The sequence below is a fragment of the Crotalus tigris genome, unplaced genomic scaffold, assembly GCF_016545835.1.
Source record: "Crotalus tigris isolate CLP2741 ecotype Arizona unplaced genomic scaffold, ASM1654583v1 scf7180000024280.1573445, whole genome shotgun sequence".
Taxonomy (NCBI): Eukaryota; Metazoa; Chordata; class Lepidosauria; order Squamata; family Viperidae; genus Crotalus; species Crotalus tigris.
In genome coordinates, this window is record NW_024100452.1 from 933,512 (window position 1) to 952,177 (window position 18,666).

General features: G+C 36.9%; 1 protein-coding gene across 3 annotated transcripts; it reads right to left on the bottom strand.

Moving 5' to 3' along the window:
• Positions 1 to 3,344: 3,344 nt before the first annotated feature.
• TEX26 (testis expressed 26) lies at positions 3,345 to 15,657 on the bottom strand. Of its 3 annotated transcripts, none has more exons than XM_039323633.1 (7): positions 15,001 to 15,657; positions 11,385 to 11,466; positions 8,799 to 8,961; positions 7,559 to 7,715; positions 6,976 to 7,149; positions 6,106 to 6,267; positions 3,345 to 4,927 (listed from the first exon to the last, which is right to left on the bottom strand). In XM_039323633.1, exons 1-7 carry the CDS (start codon positions 15,137 to 15,139, stop codon positions 4,821 to 4,823), a joined length of 984 nt encoding a protein of 327 aa, XP_039179567.1. In that variant the 5' UTR covers positions 15,140 to 15,657; the 3' UTR covers positions 3,345 to 4,820. The 3 variants fall into 3 exon arrangements, with proteins under 3 accessions (XP_039179567.1, XP_039179566.1, XP_039179568.1); XM_039323632.1 differs by having other exon boundaries at positions 11,385 to 11,469; positions 15,001 to 15,656; XM_039323634.1 differs by lacking the exon at positions 15,001 to 15,657 and adding an exon at positions 14,851 to 14,915 and having other exon boundaries at positions 11,385 to 11,469.
• Positions 15,658 to 18,666: the final 3,009 nt, after the last annotated feature.

Genomic DNA, 18,666 nt, shown 5'->3' on the forward strand with positions numbered 1-18,666 from the left:
GCAAACTCTGCACCTCCCTTAAGTCCCCAAACATCAAAAGAGGCAAAGCTTAAGAATAGTCCTAGCTCCTGGTGGAGTTGTCACATGTCATATGTATTTCAGAACATATATTTCTTAAAATTATGACAAGTTTCAAGAAGAACTCCAGGAAATATTCAGGTACCATTTTTTTCACATCTTTCCTCAGATCTCCCACTGCATTCAGTTTGGATCCAATGGTCTCTTGATCCAGATGTGAAACTGTTTGTTGTGCTGCATATTACTCTGTTGGCTAAAGATAGCAAAGGTTGAACTTTATACATGGTCTGCACAAGTGATCCAGAATGCAACAGTGGACCAATGTATGTGTCACGGTACACTAATGTAATGATGCTAGTTCACAAACTGCAAAGATTACTAGTATGAGTGTAACTAAAAATGCTGTTGGTCATTTATAAAGTCCTTCATAGTCTGGGGACTGGATACTTGTAGGACCACCTTTCCCCAATTGTTTCTATCTGATTAGATCTGACAGGTTTGCATTACTTAAACAATGCCATCAAAAAAGTGAGTTGAAAAAAGGGGTGTTCACATGAGGGGTCAAACACATAAAAATGATGGTCATAAGGATACAAAGCCCTTCTCTAAGCGTTGTGACCTATATAAAAAGCAGCAGGACTTCAGTCAATATTTGTGGCTTTCATCTTGACTTTTTGGACCTCTCCCACTCCAATGAAGGGAAAAAATAATTTTTATGCCAATGAAAAATACTTGTGAAAAAATGCCTTTTCTCTGAGTGCTTTCTTTTTTTAACTATAAAAAAAGCTACAAATCACATGGTTATGTATACAAAACACATGTACACAAATCAAATGCCTCGTAAGCTCAGAATCTTTTAACTGGAACACAAATATGAAAATAGCTCTAAGTGATTCCAGAATGTCCTTTTCTCTTTTGGGTTACACAAGACATAGGAATGTGGCTTTGAAGCTTTCCCCTCTTTTCTCAAGTATTATTTCCTGCATTTCAGATTAAACAAAAACATGTAGAGAAATTCCAAAATGATTCATAGAAGACTTCTAGACAGAATAGTTTAAAAATTTAAAAGAACAGACATAATTATTTTAAGATTCTTTTATATGTTTAAAATCTTTAATAAATCTGTGTAAGAATTGTAGTGAAAAATGTAAACAGTTGAGCTTAAAGGCATTTGATCTAAAAATACTCTGAAAAATGATTTTAATAGAGTAACAGAAAAAAGTTGAAAGGGACCTTGGAGGTTTTCTAGTTGCTCAAGCAGGAAACCCTATACCATTTCAAATGAATGGCTGTCCAATCTCTTAAAAATCTCCAGTGATCACTCACAATTTCTGAAGGCGAGCCATTCCACTGATTAACTGTTCTGTCAGGAAATTTCTCCTTAATTCTAGATTAGATTTCCCTTTGATATGTTTCCATCTGTTACTTCTTGTCTTGCACTCAGGCACTTTTGAGAGTAGGTTTCCCCCTTATTTGTGACAACCTCTCAAATATTGGAAGACTGCTATCATGTGAACCCTAGTCCTTCTTGTTGTTAGACTAGAAATACCCAGTTCCAGCAACCGTTCATCCTAAATTTCAGCCCCCAGCCCTTAATTATCTTTGTTGCTCTTCTCTGCACTCTTTCCAGTCTCAAGACCTTTTTTGTATTGTGGTAACTAGAACTGGACGCAGTATGCCATGTGTGGTCTTACCAAGGCAGTATATAGCGGTACTAATACTCCATGTGATCTTGATACAGGTATTCCTCGACTATTGAGTCCAAAATTTCTATTGCTAAGCAAGACAGCTGTTAAGTGAGTTTTGCTCCCTTTTGGAACCTTTCTTAGTATTAGGTAAATCATTGCAGGTTGCTAAGTTAGTAACACAGTTGTTAAGTGATTCTGGCTTCCCCACTGATTTTGCTTATCAGAACGTCACAAAAGGTGATTGTGTGAACCCAGGACACTGCAACCATCATAAATACATGCCACTTGACAAGCATTCAAATTTTGATCACATGACTATGGGGATGCTGCAACAGTCGTTAAGAGTGAAAAACAGAAGTCACTTTTTTCAGTGCTGTTGTAACTTTGAACGGTCACTAAACAAATGATTGTAAGGCAAGGACTACATGTTGATGCAGCCTTGGACTGCATTGATTTTTTTGGCAGCTACAGCATACTGCTGGCTCACAGTCCACTAGGATTCCAAGATCCCTCTCACAGTTACTGCTGTTGAGCCAGGTACCACCTATTCTATACTTGTGCATTTGGCTTTTCTTGCCTAAATGAAAAACCTTACCTTTTTCACCACTGTACTGCATTTTGTTGGATAGGACCCAGTGGTCAAGTCTGTCAAGATCTTTCTGGTTCTTGAGCCTATCTCCAAAAGTGTTTGCTATTCCTCCTAGCTTGGTGTCATTTCCACATTTGATGAGTTTCCTCACTATCCCCTCATCTAAATTGTTTATGAAGATGTTGAAGAATACTGGGCCTAATAATAAATTTCTAATAAATTTCTGTGATGTCTAATGTTGAATGTTTATTAGATATTTTTTCAGCTTAGCATATACATAAAATATTAAATATTTTGTTACTCATGTTGTGAAAGAGGTACAAATACAAATATAAATCTGTAGAGTTTTGTTTACAGAACAAATATATTAAAGTCAAGTCAAATTCAAGAAGATATTTAGATATCTTCTTTGCTGACCAATACATCTAGAGATTTTTTACTAAGAAGCTAAGGATGTGAATACAGTTAGTGGTGCCTGCAAGAAACTATGCAGACAAATTTCTGTGATACATGATGATGATGTAATCACACAAATGCCACAACCTATGTACCTGTGTCAGATGCCTTGACAATTTACTAGAGACACCACTGGTTGGGTCCACACATAATTCAAATCTAGGATTGTTAAACTTAGTTGTAGAAATCAAACTTCATCTACACAAAACATTAAATCATAAACCACAGTTTTGAAAACCAACCTATCTGGTTTTCACAACCTGATGCCAAAATTAAACAGGCTATATTATGCTAGGATTGAAGTGCACTAATTGGGCAACTGATTCCTAGCAGCATCTTCTAAAGCAGTGGTTCTCAACCTGTGGGTCGGGACCCCATTTGGGGTCGAACGACCATTTCACAGGGGTCGCCAAACAACGCAGTCTGCCATTTTTTTTCCCTTTTCCTTAACTGTGCTACTCCCTTTTATTCTATTGGCTTTTGAAAGCCAATAGAATAGACTCTCTTGAATAGAGTCTAATTCTATTGGCTTTCAAAAGCCAGTAGGAATTGTCCAGGCTGTCTCTCCCCTGCTGAGCCCGCCAAAAGTCCCATTCTGCAAACGGTGCTGCACCAGTTGAGTAGTCCTCGACTTACGATCAGTTGAGTAGTCCTCGACTTACGACCGGTTGGGGGTCGCGGCATTAAAAAGGTTGAGAACCACTGTTCTAGAGCTATGCAAAACATTTGAAAGGAGCACATTGCACCAAACCAGCTTTCCTAAATGTATTAAAGCAACTGGGTAATATCCCTCTTGCACTGCAGCAAAGCAGCTGTATTAGCTTTGTCTTTATATTTAATTCCTTGCACTTCTATTTGATGTCACTAAAGAGCAGAGGTTTTTATCTTTATCCTTCCCTACCCTCATACACGTACTCAGCTGTATCTGAAAAGCAGTGTTTCCATAAACATTCTCCTAATTTGCATATGGTTTGATTAGGCTGTTATAAAGCACAGCAGGAATATTATACATTCTATCATAATGTCAATAGCACAATCAGCAGGCTTATTTTGAAATAAGTGTGCAAGGGATTGTGAGCCTTAATTTCCCCCTCTAACTGTTCCATGGCCTTGGATGTATTTATGGATTTTAATGTAACTGAATACTGAATTGACCAAAAATAATATAAAATAAACATATACAACAGAAATATTTTCTAATCAGCTTGTCCTGGTTTTTTTTTTGTTTCTGACCAGATTTATAAAGCAATGAACATAATTAATATGTAAAAATACAGATCTTTATCTAGCAACATGTAAAAATATGGCTTCAAAGAAATAAAGAGGTTCATTGAAGTATTTGATTGACCAAATGTTAATGCTTAACCAGACAAATATTTACAGAAAATATGTAAATACCTAATGTCAGGTAATCAGCTTTTTTCATACTCTGAGATGGTTCTTTTAAGATGACACGTCCTACTTTTACCTGTGCAAATTTAATGATTTAATTGTGCCTCTATATTTCACCTATGCAAATGCAATTGTTTAATTTTATCTTTGGGGGATTTTCAACTGTTTTGGAATCAATATTTTGGCTGGATATTCTAGGAGGTGCAACCCTAGCATAATTGGAAGGATATCAGGTTGCAAAAAAACAAGCAATTTATCAACTAAAACTCATCCATTTATTAAATCTGTAAGGTTAGAGTCCCAATTAAAGTATCTGATTATTATGTCAGTACATTATGTCAGTCAAACAAAGGTATTTGACAAATTAATATAATCTCAAAGCAGGATGAAAATTAATCCCCAGTGCAACTGGAATTGATTAAGAGATTTGATCTGCAATATATCAAGCATACCATGTCTTAGATAATAATAACTGAAAACTGCTTCAATTCATATTATATTGTCAGTGCTAGAAAACTAGTAATGCCACTGCAGTCTTTTAAGACTTCTAAAGAAACTGTCAAGTATAAGAAAAGTTAAAGTAGTCTGCAAATGGTTTACTATTAAGACAGATCATACGGATATTGAACTTTGAAACAGCCACCCTTCAATATTGATGAAATTTCTTCTGAAAAGTATCAGATGCATTTGATTGGATTTTCTTCTGACTTCTTTGATGAGGAAGGTCTTTGTAATATTTTGTCTCCACTGACTCTATCAAGAAAATTCTGAAGGATTTTTTTTTCTGGAGAAAAATGGAAAGAAGATTATCACTTACACCTGAAGAACCAGACAAAATACAGTAAATGCTATTAATTATTTCTCATTTGGAGTATGGATTGGTTGTCAGAGCTTTGCCTAGATGTCATATGAAAATAACTCTCTGTATTTAATACATTTTTTTAAAAAAATGCAAATTACTGAGGAAGAGTTGACAAGAATTAATGATTAAGAAAGGATTAACACTTTTTTTTTCTTGCTGTGGTACTTACGAAAATTATTCCTCTAATCATGGTATTTGTCACAGTGAGATTTCTATTAAAAGTCAATTATATCAGTAGGACAGTTTAATTTAAATCAAAGAAGGAAAGGGCTCAAATTATAAAATTGTATTCCCACATTTACTACATTGCCCATTATTCCCTGCCCTCAGCCAACACACATTACTACCCAAATTTCTGTAATAATCTAAAGGTTTGAGACTCACTAAGGTCCAGTGGAGAGCTATAACAAAGTAATACTTCTCACATTAATTCAATTTTTTTTATATGCACTAAAGGCCTTCGGATTGTCAGGCATACAGACATCCATACTTCCAAACAGGATCTGCCATCGGTCTCTTTCCAGATCCATTACTCTCTGTTCACTTGGCAATCAACATCTCCTCTAAGGTCAGATGATTCCACTGACCTGCATGTATCAAGTGATCCAGATGCTAATATTGTTTTTCATTTCCTGAAAAATCACTAAGATCTTAGAATTAAATTAATATGAATAATTAGATATTGCTGCTCAAGTATACTAGGAATTAATAATCCTGAAGATGCCTGAAGAACCATTCCCAAACAACCAGATGACATCTGCAAAACTCAAACTCAAACATTATTTTAAAATCAATGCTTTCAAAATCTTAATTCTGATGTCTCACATCACTTTATATGAAAATGGTGAACAGCTTTTAATATAAACAATTACCTTTTAACACTCTTAATATTCATTTGTTGGGCCATGTTAAAATATGGTTGTCTCCTACCTTGTATGTTTTAGGTTTACTTAGGTGGGCAACAGATCCAGGGCTTGAGAGAAACTTTGCAAATGGAACAATTTAAAAACTTACTATGTAAATAAAAAGGACAAACACAAAGTCTTATCATATTTAACATTATCAAATCCTATACAAAATTCTTTTTTTGTATCATCTACCTGGCTTAGGAGCTCTTTCCACATATTCTTTAATTTCTTCTGGATCTACGGAATTCAGAACTGATAGGATATCAAGATAATCATTTCCAAAATCCTTCTGATAGGTGGACAGATGTTTGCTATGTTCATGATTCCAGATCTGAGCAATTGTCATTGAAGGCACTGTGCAGGCAAAGCAGTTAACAATCACGTCAAACTAGAAAGCAACAAAACTGAGTATTGTCTTTGTTTCTCCATGTCACAAAATCCTATGCCCCTCCTTCATAAGAAGTGGCATGTTATTGCCCATATGCACTCTCTTCTCTTACAATTATAGGCCTTGAATCTGTGGGAATCTAAAACTGTATTTGTCCACTGTAAAACTGAGCAGAGTGCTACTTTAGTTCCCTTAAGAATGATACTCTTAGAGTAATTTGAGGAGAAGATGCCTGGGAGAATGAGGAGCAATGTGATGGACTGGTGATCTTCTGCCAGGAGAGTAGGAATACTTGCAACATGATGGTGACTAGCATTCTTTAGCTCAGAGCTGGAGCACATATGCTTATTCCCCCACCCTCCACACAGCACCTATTCTGTGTCTCCTGAAGTTTGGTGACAAATCTGATTAAATCATTTCTCTCTTTTTTTCCTTTTATTACAATAAGGGACAAAATGGCTCATGCAGAGTCCATCAAATTTAACATAGAACTATTTCACACCTTAGGTTATACATATTGAACATTAGCCTAAAAATCTGATCCCTGCCCATTCTGTCCACCACATCTGTGATCATTGGGAGCTGGAAAGAAAACTCTAAGAATGGAAGAAAAAACCTGCATAGTTCATTTATGACACCATATAGTTCAGCTGCTGTAGAAAAACACTGCTTACCAGCACCTTTGACCGGAATTTTACGTTTTGCATTACATCCGTATTTCCAAGTGAAGTCCATTAATTCAGGTGCATAGATTTGTGGCTGATAATGGCGCCTGACTTCAGTATCTGGTGGCTTTGGCAGTAATGTTTTCCAATCTGGAGGGAGAGCAACATCATCCCTTGGAGCACCTGAAAAGATTTAATAATAGTATTATTGTGAAAGGGATGGGGAAGGGGTATTAAGTGAAAAGCAAAGAGCAGAAAATTATTTTCTGCAGTCTTAGAAACACTTGAAAGCAAATCCTATTGATCTCACCAAGGCTCAAACTGAATGATGGTACCCTACCAAATACCCCACATGTATTTCATCCCAGATTCACATTATAAATGTTTAATGCATGACCTTGTCCAAGAACTCTAGTTTTCAAGTATTCCAAGGTTACACCCTGGCTGGAGTTCAGTGTGCGATTACTTTTTATAATCTCCTACTAATATTTTAATCAGAAAGTTTTCTGGTGATATTTTCAGCTATTAGTCAAAGCTTTTCATGTGTACTTCATTACATGTTTCAAGAGAAGGACGGAAGCACAATGTTCACCTGGCTGTATTCCTAAATAATCTCTTGTGTATACTGTTTTGTACTGCTTCTTTAGTACCTCCTCCAAATCTTGTTTACTAAAAGGTTTTGTCCATGGTGAAAAGCTATCTGTAGGTAATGCTGCTTCTTCTCGAGGCAGTTGCCATATCAGGAAACGCTGAAAAATGGAAAGAAGAAAATGATAAAGAACAAAAACTTCGATTTTTTTTTAAAGAATCCATCCAAATGTGCTTTTAATTATGTCTTTTTACAGTATTTTAATTTTTTGCTATCTTTCTAAAAGATGCCTGTGATCATAAATATTATTTATATCTTCCATAACTCTGAACTGCTTTTTCCTTTTATCAGTAAAAGGAAAAAAAGCTGACAAAGAACACGGTGGCTGGACACCATCAAAGCAGAAACCATCAGCAGCATAGAACAACTTAAAGAAGCAGTGTGTGATTGGAAGCCATGTGATCTATAGAGTCACAGCATTTGAAGCATATCCTATGCTCTTTGAGTAGGGCCTTTCGATCACCTAGGGATTTTTTTCCCAAATTCTCTGCAATAGTTAATTTAGTGTCCAACTGAGCACATATGTATTAGGACAGCAATTTCAGGCCACTGACTTTTTTTAGGCAGAGAATCTTGTTTCTAAAAAGCTTTTCTAGCTTCTTTCCTGCCCTACTTAAACTCTACAACTGCCCCTGTCTCCTTTGGTGGAAATATCATTAGACGCCATAAAACTCTGTGATAAATAAATACATATAAAATTGGACACTAAATTAAGGCAATGCAAAGCAATAGAAATAAATTCTATGCAAAATGTAATAGCAAGAGTGGAGCCTGCTATTAAAATAGCTGCATCCTTTGCAAGGCTAACATGGCTGTTTTGCATATTGTTCACATCTTTAGATGCAGATAGATGTGTGTATACAGCCACTTCATTCTACTGGCACTTTTCAGTTCAGTGGAAGTGTTCTCTGTAGGTGCAAATTTAAGTGCAGAAAACAAGGAAGTCTTTGAAGCATATAAGCCTGGCCTGTAAGCAGATCCAGTTGTTTTAACACGTCAAAGATATTTCAAATGCTTTTCACAACTCTATTAAGTATTTCTCATAACTAAGCCTTTCCTTTCCCATGATATCATATTTGAACAATGATTTCAAAACCAAGTTATCATATATCCAAAATCATCAAAAATTTAAATATGAAGCATAAGTAAGATGTTCTTGAAATAACCATAACTTGAATCCTACTTCTCCAGGCTGAGGATTGTTCCTGTCCTTTACTGTCACAAACCCGTTAGTTATAGGCTCTGCCTTGGAATATGGCTTCCAGCAGAATTCATCTTTGTAGATACTTTTTGCAGTTGGTTCATCTACTTGAAAGGGAATGACGTGTCCTGTCCCTGCTCTAGCACTGCAAGAAACAAGACAATGTCAATGACAATGCAATCACACCTGTTATCTCTTAACTACCTGAACCTACAGCTATCTCTAATTCTACTCAACATCATTTTTCCATAAAGTATATCTAAACATCATATGAGTTCTTATTAAATAAATAGCCTCATAAGAAACTGATGATACCATAAACTTATCTAGTTTGTTATTGTTTTCATTAACATTCCCCAACCTAACTATCCTGGTGTGTTGGGATTTCCCATTCAGTATGGCCATGGGCAACTGGGCTAAAGGATGAAATATTTGCAAACCAGATGACCATGATCCAGGAAATATAACACCATGACAACTACCCTGACATCAACTGAGAATCAATGGGAATTATTGAATACAGACTATGAAAGGATGACAATAACTGGGACTTTTTAACTTGGGATAAAGGCAAGTTAGGAAACTGTAATCTATAAAATTATATGCTGTAAAAAAGAGGAGTTGTTAGAACATGGACAGACCCATGAAACGATATACAATAATATTCAAAACTGATAAAAGAAACTATTTTTGCAATACAAAGGGTAGAATTGGATGGAACAGAGTGCTAGACTAAATGAATCTCTGTCCTACCTAGAGGTCTCTTGATAGATTGTGTAGTAAAACAAATGATTGGCAGGACTGGTGAACCATTCTTTCTTTCTCTTCTATAGCAGATTCACATATGGATCATAAGATCTGCAATCAAGGGTTATGTAATACTTGGGCTGTATATAATGCTAAGCCATTATACAGGTTATTTCCATCTAGCTCAGCATTGTGTTGAACTGGTCTTGTTTAGCAAACCCTAGATTAGAAAATCTTGGTTTAGTGATCTATATATATATAGATATATATATATGTGCAGCTATGATTTTATTTTTTTCTAGCCAGCCTTGAAATTTTTAAAAAAATGTAATTTTGTTGACACAGAGTTTTAATAGGAAAAACTTATTACAACAATGGATTTTGTATTGGGAATTTCTTAAAGGCAGAGAATGGCTAGCACAGTAGATTTATTCTATGGTTTCTACTTGGTAGTAGATAATTTATTGAAACAGTGTCCTCTAAGGTGTGACTAGCCATTAGGATACAAGGATACCTTATCAATGAGGCCAAAACGTTGGCAATAAAATAGCCAATGTCTGTCTTTTTAGCTTTATATCAACAACACCTGATATATATTATAGCAACAAAATCTTCAAATGGGCAGAGAATTAGTTGAAGGCTAAAAGCATATTTTCATGAGATATATATCTTCTAGAAAACAAATTTAGAACTGACTATCCTACTTGATTTATTTATAGTCTATTTCTAGGTATAAATATCTCTCTTTTCCAAAGGAAATAAATCTAGGTAGCCCATACTTTGAACTTTTGACCACTTGGGAAATTGGTAAACCTATGAATATACTGGAAAGTTTGTATGACATATTACAATTTTTCTTATACCTATATATATCTGCAATAAATTATATAAAAATACTATAGATACTGAATACCAATTCACAGTAATAAAAAGTTATTTGGGCTGAATGTTAAAAATCTAGCTGATGCTAGTTTTAATGGCATATTACATGAAAATAAGATGATCCAGATTCTGGAAATGTGTATCATGGAAAAATTCATAAACTGAGGATGTTTCTGTCTCAAGAGGAAGTTTAGAATCAATATTCATGGCTAAATTGTCAATCCAAAACAAAATATGTTCCACTAAGAAGTAAGGACTTCATTTCCAGGCACATCTGGGTCATAAGGATCTAGAAGAGCATTATGCGTTTTTGATATTACCTCCACAGTGTAATTTACATGCTTAAACTAGCTAATTCTATTCCAGAAAAATAATTCTGACTGAAAATTGAAAATTTGAAAAAAACATACCCTGAATTTACAGGAGGGGAAATTACATTTTATGTGGACTTTTGGTTGAAGTAAACTGTATCTATCATGACAAACAGCAGATGTGAGAGGATAATCTTTGGCAAGAAATGAGCATGGCAATCTTGCTTAGAACTGGTTCTAAACTAGAAACTTATCTGGCATATTTTTCTTCAGAAGAGATGTGGCTTAAACCCACTTTAAAAAAACATGAGGGATGTATCGTTTGGATTCTGAAAATATTAATTTAACCTATTTTAAAAGCTTAAGATGGGTGGGAATTGCAATTACCCACTAGTTTGGTGGGAAAATATAGATAAAATAAAATAGAATTGTTTTGTTCTCAATCTAAATAGTCTCCAGCACACATAAAACATAGCCAGTCTTAAAGCTAGTTTCATATGCCACCAGAAAAACAAAACATAAACGTTTAAGGAACAGGTTAATAAAAGAAAATGAGAATGTTTCAAAAGAAGTCAATAAACCAAACATAATTAAAAAGTTTAAAAAAAATAAATTAGTATATTCTTACCAATCTGCTTCAGGGTCTGTTGTAGATTTAAAGACAAAATCATGTTTCATTGTCGATTCATAAGGATCCCACTTTAGTCTACCTACTAAAAACAGTATCTGTTAAGCGCTAGACATTTTACATAGTCCCTAAAGTTTCTTGTCTTACTAACCAACAAAAGTCTTGGCATCAATGGGAATTACTTATCAAAGTAAATGGCAAATTGGGTGGGGAATATGAATCAGGTCTCTGATAGACAAAGATACAGTATCTGTCTCCACATTATAATTTTTATCCAGTTCATTTTTCTCCCACCCAAAGGTACTATTTACTTTCATCATACTATTAATAATAATTGAACAGCTTCTTATAACAGTAATAACTTACCTATCATCTCCAAAGAAAAAAGAAAACACTTACAGTTTAGCAAATTGAAAAAAATCTCTTTTCTGCATTTCTTTTTGTTTCTCATAACCAACTGGCAATTATAGAACCTTTACCACACAACATTCAGGCTTCTCGCCTGACTTGTTTTAAAGTAACGGTATCACAGAGGCTTTCTTCTCTTCATCAAAGTGACAGAAGCTCGTTCATTTATTCATTCATTCATATTTCTTTCTAGCATTTTTTCACAAATGCAGGGTCCACTTTTGGGGAATCAATTGAATGTTGACCCATTGTTGCATCAGAAATTGACTGACAGGCTTGTTACTGGACCTTGACGTTATGGGCTGAGAGATAATGACCCAAAGTCACCCAGCTGATTTTCATGCCTAACTGTATCTCCTAACTATACCCATCACAGTTCCAGAAATGGAGGGGAGGGGATAGGAAAAAGCTATGAAAATGGCTCAAAGGATGCCACAATAAATGTGTCCCTCTTTAAAGTGCCACACATATGCAGGCCTCATAGCTGACTATGTCAACTCCACTGCAAGAAAATATATTTTGGTTCAAATATTGCACTACGCCATGGCTTGAGGAGCCATGCTTGGTTAGAATGTAATTGTATTCTAAACCAGCAACAAGATTTGGACACTCCCAATGCCTGGGTGAAGTCCCCCAATGATTTAAGTTCAACGCAACAAATCACATTGTAACTTTATGCAAAGGTGCACAATCTGAATTCACAGAGCTTACATCGGAATCCTCAAAGCCTTGAAAATGATGCCCAAAGACCCTTAACAATTCTTATAAAATTGTAAATGCTCATGTGACACAAGGGGGAAATTATTAAATACATGACAGAGAAGCAATCATATTACTGTAATAATTCCTAATTTTAAATAAAATTAAATGAATTTTTTTTGGTGGCCTCATCCACTACACAGCATGCTTCTGAATGACAAATGTGTGGAAAAAGTTAAACACTTAGTCCAATGTATGAGTACAGTCAGTGCAACAGAACAAAAAGTTTTTCCTGTCTTAGTAAGCCTGTGTTATATAAGAGAAAAACAAACCTGGTTTCTGCATCTAGCTTACTCAGGAACAAGAATGCACAAATGATCAACTGCTGAAGGAGCTGTCCAGACTTAAAGTCATAGGAGGAACTGAGGAAGACCTACATAGTTGCTCCTTCAAAATGTAATGCAATAAATACAACCACTGTAGTGTACTCAACTGTAGTCCATATTGTACAACCACTGTACTGAACTCAAAAAGCCCATTTCCTGTGCTTTTTATTTTTAAAGGATCTTCTGCTAAAAGACTTCTGGGTTTCTTCTTCAATCATGCAAAGCAATATGAAGCTTTTTGTTGCTGTTTTGAACAGCACCTAAAATATCTGTTTTAAATCACTGAAGAATCTATTATTCCATCTTTCCTTTCAAAAGAACATAGAGAGGCATTCCCTATCAGGCTTCTCTGAGAAACAATAGCCCCAAAGACTCCTGGTGAGCTTCACTGGAGAGTTGGGCAATTAATTCTTGCCTGTTACAGTACAGATGGTCCTCAGCTTACAGTCATTCATTTAGTGACTGTTCAAAGTTACAACGGCATTGAAAAAAGTGACTTATGACTGTTTTTCACATTTACGACTGTTGCAACATCCCCAGATGTGCAATCAAAATTTGGATGCTTGGCGACTGGCTCATATTTATGAGAGTTGCGGTATCCCAGGGTCACGAGATCACCTTTTGCTATCTTCTGACAAGCAAAGTCAATGGGAAAGCCAAATTCACTTTACAACTGTGTTACTAATTTAACAACCACAGTGATTTAACAACTGTGGCAAGAAAGGTTGTAAAAGGGGACAAAATTCATTTAACAACTGTCTCGCTTAGCAACAGAAATTTTGGGCTACTGAATGATCACACTAAGAGATGTCAAACATTGTTCTAGGCTTTGGTTTAACCGTGATTTATTGAATGAAATCCCAATTAGCCCGACAGAAGCAGCATACTAATACAAAATACCCCAGTCTTATTATGTTGTGAAACAAGCAACTGAGTGGCATCGTTTTGCTTTCACTTTTGCTTTCAATTTGGCAATTCTAAGATGAGTGGACCAACTTCCAGAATCTGGGGAATCCTGAGAATTGCTCCACCCATCTTAAAATTGCCAAGTTGGAGAAACGCTGCCCTGAGAGATACGTAGGGCTCTTTCTGCCGCAAAGAATCTAAACATTGGCAGATTGTGGATTTAGTATGGTTGTTGTTTTAAAATCCAAGTTCTCTAACTGTTACAAAAGACTATATGCAGACAGAAAGTAAGCAAAGTCTGTGGGGGAGTTTGTGCCTTGGCCTTGTTTCAGTCCATTCCATTCTTAGAATTGCCAAACTGACATGATAGCAGGGTTCCAATATCTCAGGGGCTGTCACAAAGAAGAGGGAGTCAAGCTGTTCTCCAAAGCACCTGAAGGCAGGACAAGAAACAATGGATGGAAACTAACCGAGAGAAGCAACCTAGAACTAAGGAAAAATTTCCTGACAGTTAGAACAATTAATCAGTGTAACAACCTGTCTCCAGAAGTTGTGAATGCTCCAACACTGGAAGTTTTTAAGAAGAGATTGGACAGCCATTTGTCCAAAATGGTATAGGGTTTCCTGTCTGAGCAGGGGGCTGGACTAAAAGACCTCCAAGGTGTCTTCAAACTCTATTATTATTGTTGTTGTTGTTGTTATTGATTATTACACAATCAACCACATGTTCAGGCTGGATTTGGCCTTTTTGTCTACCTATCAAGTCCTTACCAAGGACCTGGGATAGGCAGATGTAGATATCGTCGCAAGATGGAAGCAGTTCCTAGTAAGGCCACTTTTTGCAATTGACTAATGGAAAACTTGTCAGTGCCAATGGTGTTTCAAGTGGTGCTCCAGTTGTTTTGGGATTGCACCCAAGCCACCTATTATTATTGGTATTACCCTGGCTTGCCTTTGCCACAGTCGTTCTATTTCTATTTTTAGGCCTTTGTATTTTGTTATCTTCTCCACTTCTTTCTTGTCTATTCTGCTGTCTCCAGGCACTGAATTATTATTGTTATTATTACCCTCGTCTCCAGCATTCGTGGTATTCTCAAGAGTTTAAAGGCGCATCTTCCAGCTCGCCAAGGCGCACACCCACTCCAGGTGGCGGCGTTCGGATCTCCGCAGGCCCCGCTTCTTCCCTCCCTCCAAGGCGGCCCGAGAAGGATTCTCACCAGCAGGCGGCGGTGGCGGCGCTGTTCGCGCAGACCTGGGTCTCCATGGTGGTGCGCCGGGGAGGAACGCGGGAGGAGCTGGAGCGGCCCCATTAATCGGGGGAAGGAGAGCGCTCTTGTCGCGTTCCGGGAACTGCATGCGGGTGGGCTAGTCCAACTCAACCTCCGCCTGGCTCTCCGACTGCAAAGCGATAGCTCTGGAGCAGGGAAGAATCGGGAAAGGAGACGGGGGGAAGCCCGTCCTGTCACTGAGCCGCTGGCAAGCGGGACACGCAATAAACGCTGTTGCCTGCTTGCCTCCCTGCGCCCAGACCTGCCGGTTGCCCAGACACCACTTTTACGATTGTGACCCAGAGAGCGAGCAGGCTGCACCTTTTTCCCGCCGGCTTGGGCAGAGCTCTGGGGAATGACCGCGCTGGGGATGATTGCGGCAAAGCAAGACTGGGTCTCGTCAGCGAGCATTTTAGGCCAGCGTGTTATTGAAACCAAAATGACTTGGTTCCTGAATTCAAACCAAGAACCATTGGGGGTGGGAGAACCTTCTTCCCCAGTCACATGCGCTCCCCGCTTGTCGTTTGGTCGACTCCAGAGGATGGGGAGAAATTAAAACAAAGGAATCAGATGGATGCCGAAAGAAATGCAATAGACACTAACGCATGGTTCCTTCAAGGACTGACAACTTATTAGTCATAAAAGATTCTCCTTTAAAATTGGGGGGGGGCAGAGGGCAGTAAAGGGGACACCCTTCAAACTTGGTTTTGAGGGATCGGGTTCTTTTTTTCTTATCTGTGATGAATGGCTGCTATTTATAAGCGGCAGTATCCAGTCTTCAAAGAGTTTTCTGCATTTATCTTCTAGAGAGTCTAGATTTTTGCAGCTCAGATGTGTGCTGGCTTTCCAATTTCAGTATTATGCTCTCATTTTCACTGTACAGTGAAAGGGGCATAAAACTCTGCTTCCAGGTTTTCAGCAACTTATACTCAGAAAGAGTAGAGACTATATAGTCAGAGGCCTGACCCCAAGGACCATAATGTGGGTGGTAGTTACAATTGTCCTTTTCTTGTGATCAGATAAACTCTCTTTGGAGCTTATCTTTATGTAGACTCCACAACAAAAGTAGCCAAATATAATCTGGCCTAGTCTGAGCAATCTGATAAAAGTACAAAGACTGTTATGGCATCTTAAAATAGAATGGAGTATTTGTCTGGGGAAAAGGGGTTATTTAACTGGAAAGGGACAAGGAGAGCACTTTAAATGGGGAATATTTTAAGTTTGCAATCTCAGTTATTTGAGATTTCACAGATTTTTTTCTTTCTTTCGTAATTGTTCACTGATATTTTAAAAGAGGAACACAGTGACCTTTCTGGAATTTGAGCCTTCAGATGGTGAGTGAAGGAATTTAGAATAGAAGCCAGTGGGTCATATGGAAGACTCTGCCAAAATTCCTTTCTCCAAGAAAACAATAATTATAAGGAGTTTAGCTCTACATTGAATCTAATGCAGTAATAATATGGTTAGCAAGGTAAGGTGGTCACCTTTTGTAAAAGTAAGATCTTTATTCTTTAATAACTACACATAAAAAATAGGTAATGCAGATTTTCTTGGCATGCAAACACAGTAATAGAAAAGTTCATTTACAAATGTTGATGTTTCTGATTTAAAAGGGGAAATGTGGAAACAGCTGTGAACTAGGAATAGATGCTTGAACTTATAAAGGCATCTCTTAGCAGTGCTGACCTTTATGGCAATGAACTTAATGTACATGCTTTTGATTTATGACAGATTGAAGATAAAAATGTAGGCGATAGGTGTTGGTCTGTGGTGCAAAAAAAATCAGTAATCTGGTAATATCTTTTTCCAATCAACACATTTTATTAAAAGGCATAAGCTTTCCTGAGCTGCAGCTTACTTCAGCGGATGCGTCATAAGATACAAGTGGATCACTTTATGGGTGTGCTTAACTTTCAAATCTTTGCATTAAATGAAATATGTGGTCACAAGTGTTTATTCTGCACTTTCAGTCATTACACATATCGTTTGAAAATCCCTTTCAAGTACATTATAGTATATGAAATGTAATAGCGAATTTGTATTAGGGAATAATAAAGGTAAAGGTTTCTTCTATCATGTCATACACATGTAATTATTCATATTTCATATTTCCAAACTATCCTCAGAGAGGAATACTTCGACTTAATCAACCCATCAAGTTCCTAATTGTTTAAAACAAGTCCCCAAATTTGTAAGCTATCTTTAATGCTGTGATCAACAGCTCTACAAAGGACTGTTCATTTGTGCCGGTTTTTTTTTAGTGTTCTGCTATGTCAAAACAACTGTTTCAATGAGCAGGCAATGCAGGCTTTTGCCCTTTTTATAAGGATGGCTCTGTAGTCACTAGTTTCTCTCGCTAAGATAGCCACCAACATTTACAGACCCATTCTAGGTTTTAGAGAAAGGCTTGCACTGTTAAGATGCAGAGGATAAAGGTGTATGTTACTTTTTCTGTTTCCTGGCAGGCCACCTGAAGGGTCTGGAAAGTTCCTGAATCTCAAAGGGCTCTTTCAAAAGGCAACTGGACTGTTTTTTCCTTGAAAAAGATGTTTCGCTTCTTATCCAAAAAGCTCCATTGGTTCTGACAAAATGGTGGGGGTGGGGTGGCTGACCCATGAGGCGTGTTGTCCCCATCTCTTTTATTGCATATGGATGGCTTGTTTTTTTAATTTATGATTTTATTGTCTAGCTTGTATTGTAAACTGCTGTGAGGTATTTTTGAATGGATAGTGCTATGTGAGGGTGCACATGCACATACACATTCCGGCCTACCGTGACAGAGGTAGCAGATACTAAGAAGCACATAGAAATTCTCTGCTGCAAATTATCTCTAGTGTGATGATAGAGCCCAAATTTATACTATGAGTAACCATAAGTCCCAATTTATGCTGTTTTATTTCAAGGGCTCTAAGTGGAGGTCCTTTGTGTCCATCGTTGTCTGGAATCCTTAAAATGGCCTACAGTTAGGATTGAACTAAAAAAAGATTTTTTTAAAAAAAATTAGGAACACAAGCTTTATTAGAAAATGAAGGTATAATTAAAAATCTTTTTTGTTATTCATATGCTAGAAAGGTCATGCAGCATAGCTTTCTAGTTGCAAGATCTGTTGAGCCGAATTCAAAACTATTAATATTCATACAAACCATTTATCCCGCCAAATTGCTTTCAGATTTACTATATGAGTTCATTCTTTCAAGATTTTACTTATGGGAATTACCAGATGTTGGCTGGTTGCCCAGTCCTAGATTTTTCTTAGTCTGAGTACTTTTAAATAGAGGAACAGGAGTCATTGGAAACCCACAATGGAAAATTTATATAATGTGGCATGGGGAAAAGATGCATCAATCAGAACTCTTCCTAATAATAAATTTAGAAAAGAAGTAATTTTTTTAGCCCCAGTAGGGGCACTGAGAAATAAAAGGGTTAGCTGCATGCTTAAAGAAACCTTAAAATGGACTGAAATAAAAAAAATGAGTTTAAAAAATTACCCACTTTTCAAAATCTGTCATTTAATAGCCGGAACATGCTTGCATTGAGAAGAAAAGACACAGCACACTAACATGGAATGGAGTACCACTGAAACAATATAGCCAGCTGGAACAGTGAACAGGAATA

Bases quoted from the DNA above. Each gene is read 5' to 3' on its own strand.
- TEX26 (XM_039323632.1), bottom strand. From the start codon at position 15,139: ATGCAGTTCCCGGAACGCGACAAGAGCGCTCTCCTTCCCCCGATTAAT. The intron at 6,268-6,975 runs GTAAGCAGTGTT...TTGCCTGCACAG, and splicing joins AATTCCGGTCAAAGGTGCTG to TGCCTTCAATGACAATTGCT. The intron at 4,928-6,105 runs GTAGATGATACA...ATTTTTCTCCAG, and splicing joins GGAAAGAGCTCCTAAGCCAG to AAAAAAAAATCCTTCAGAAT.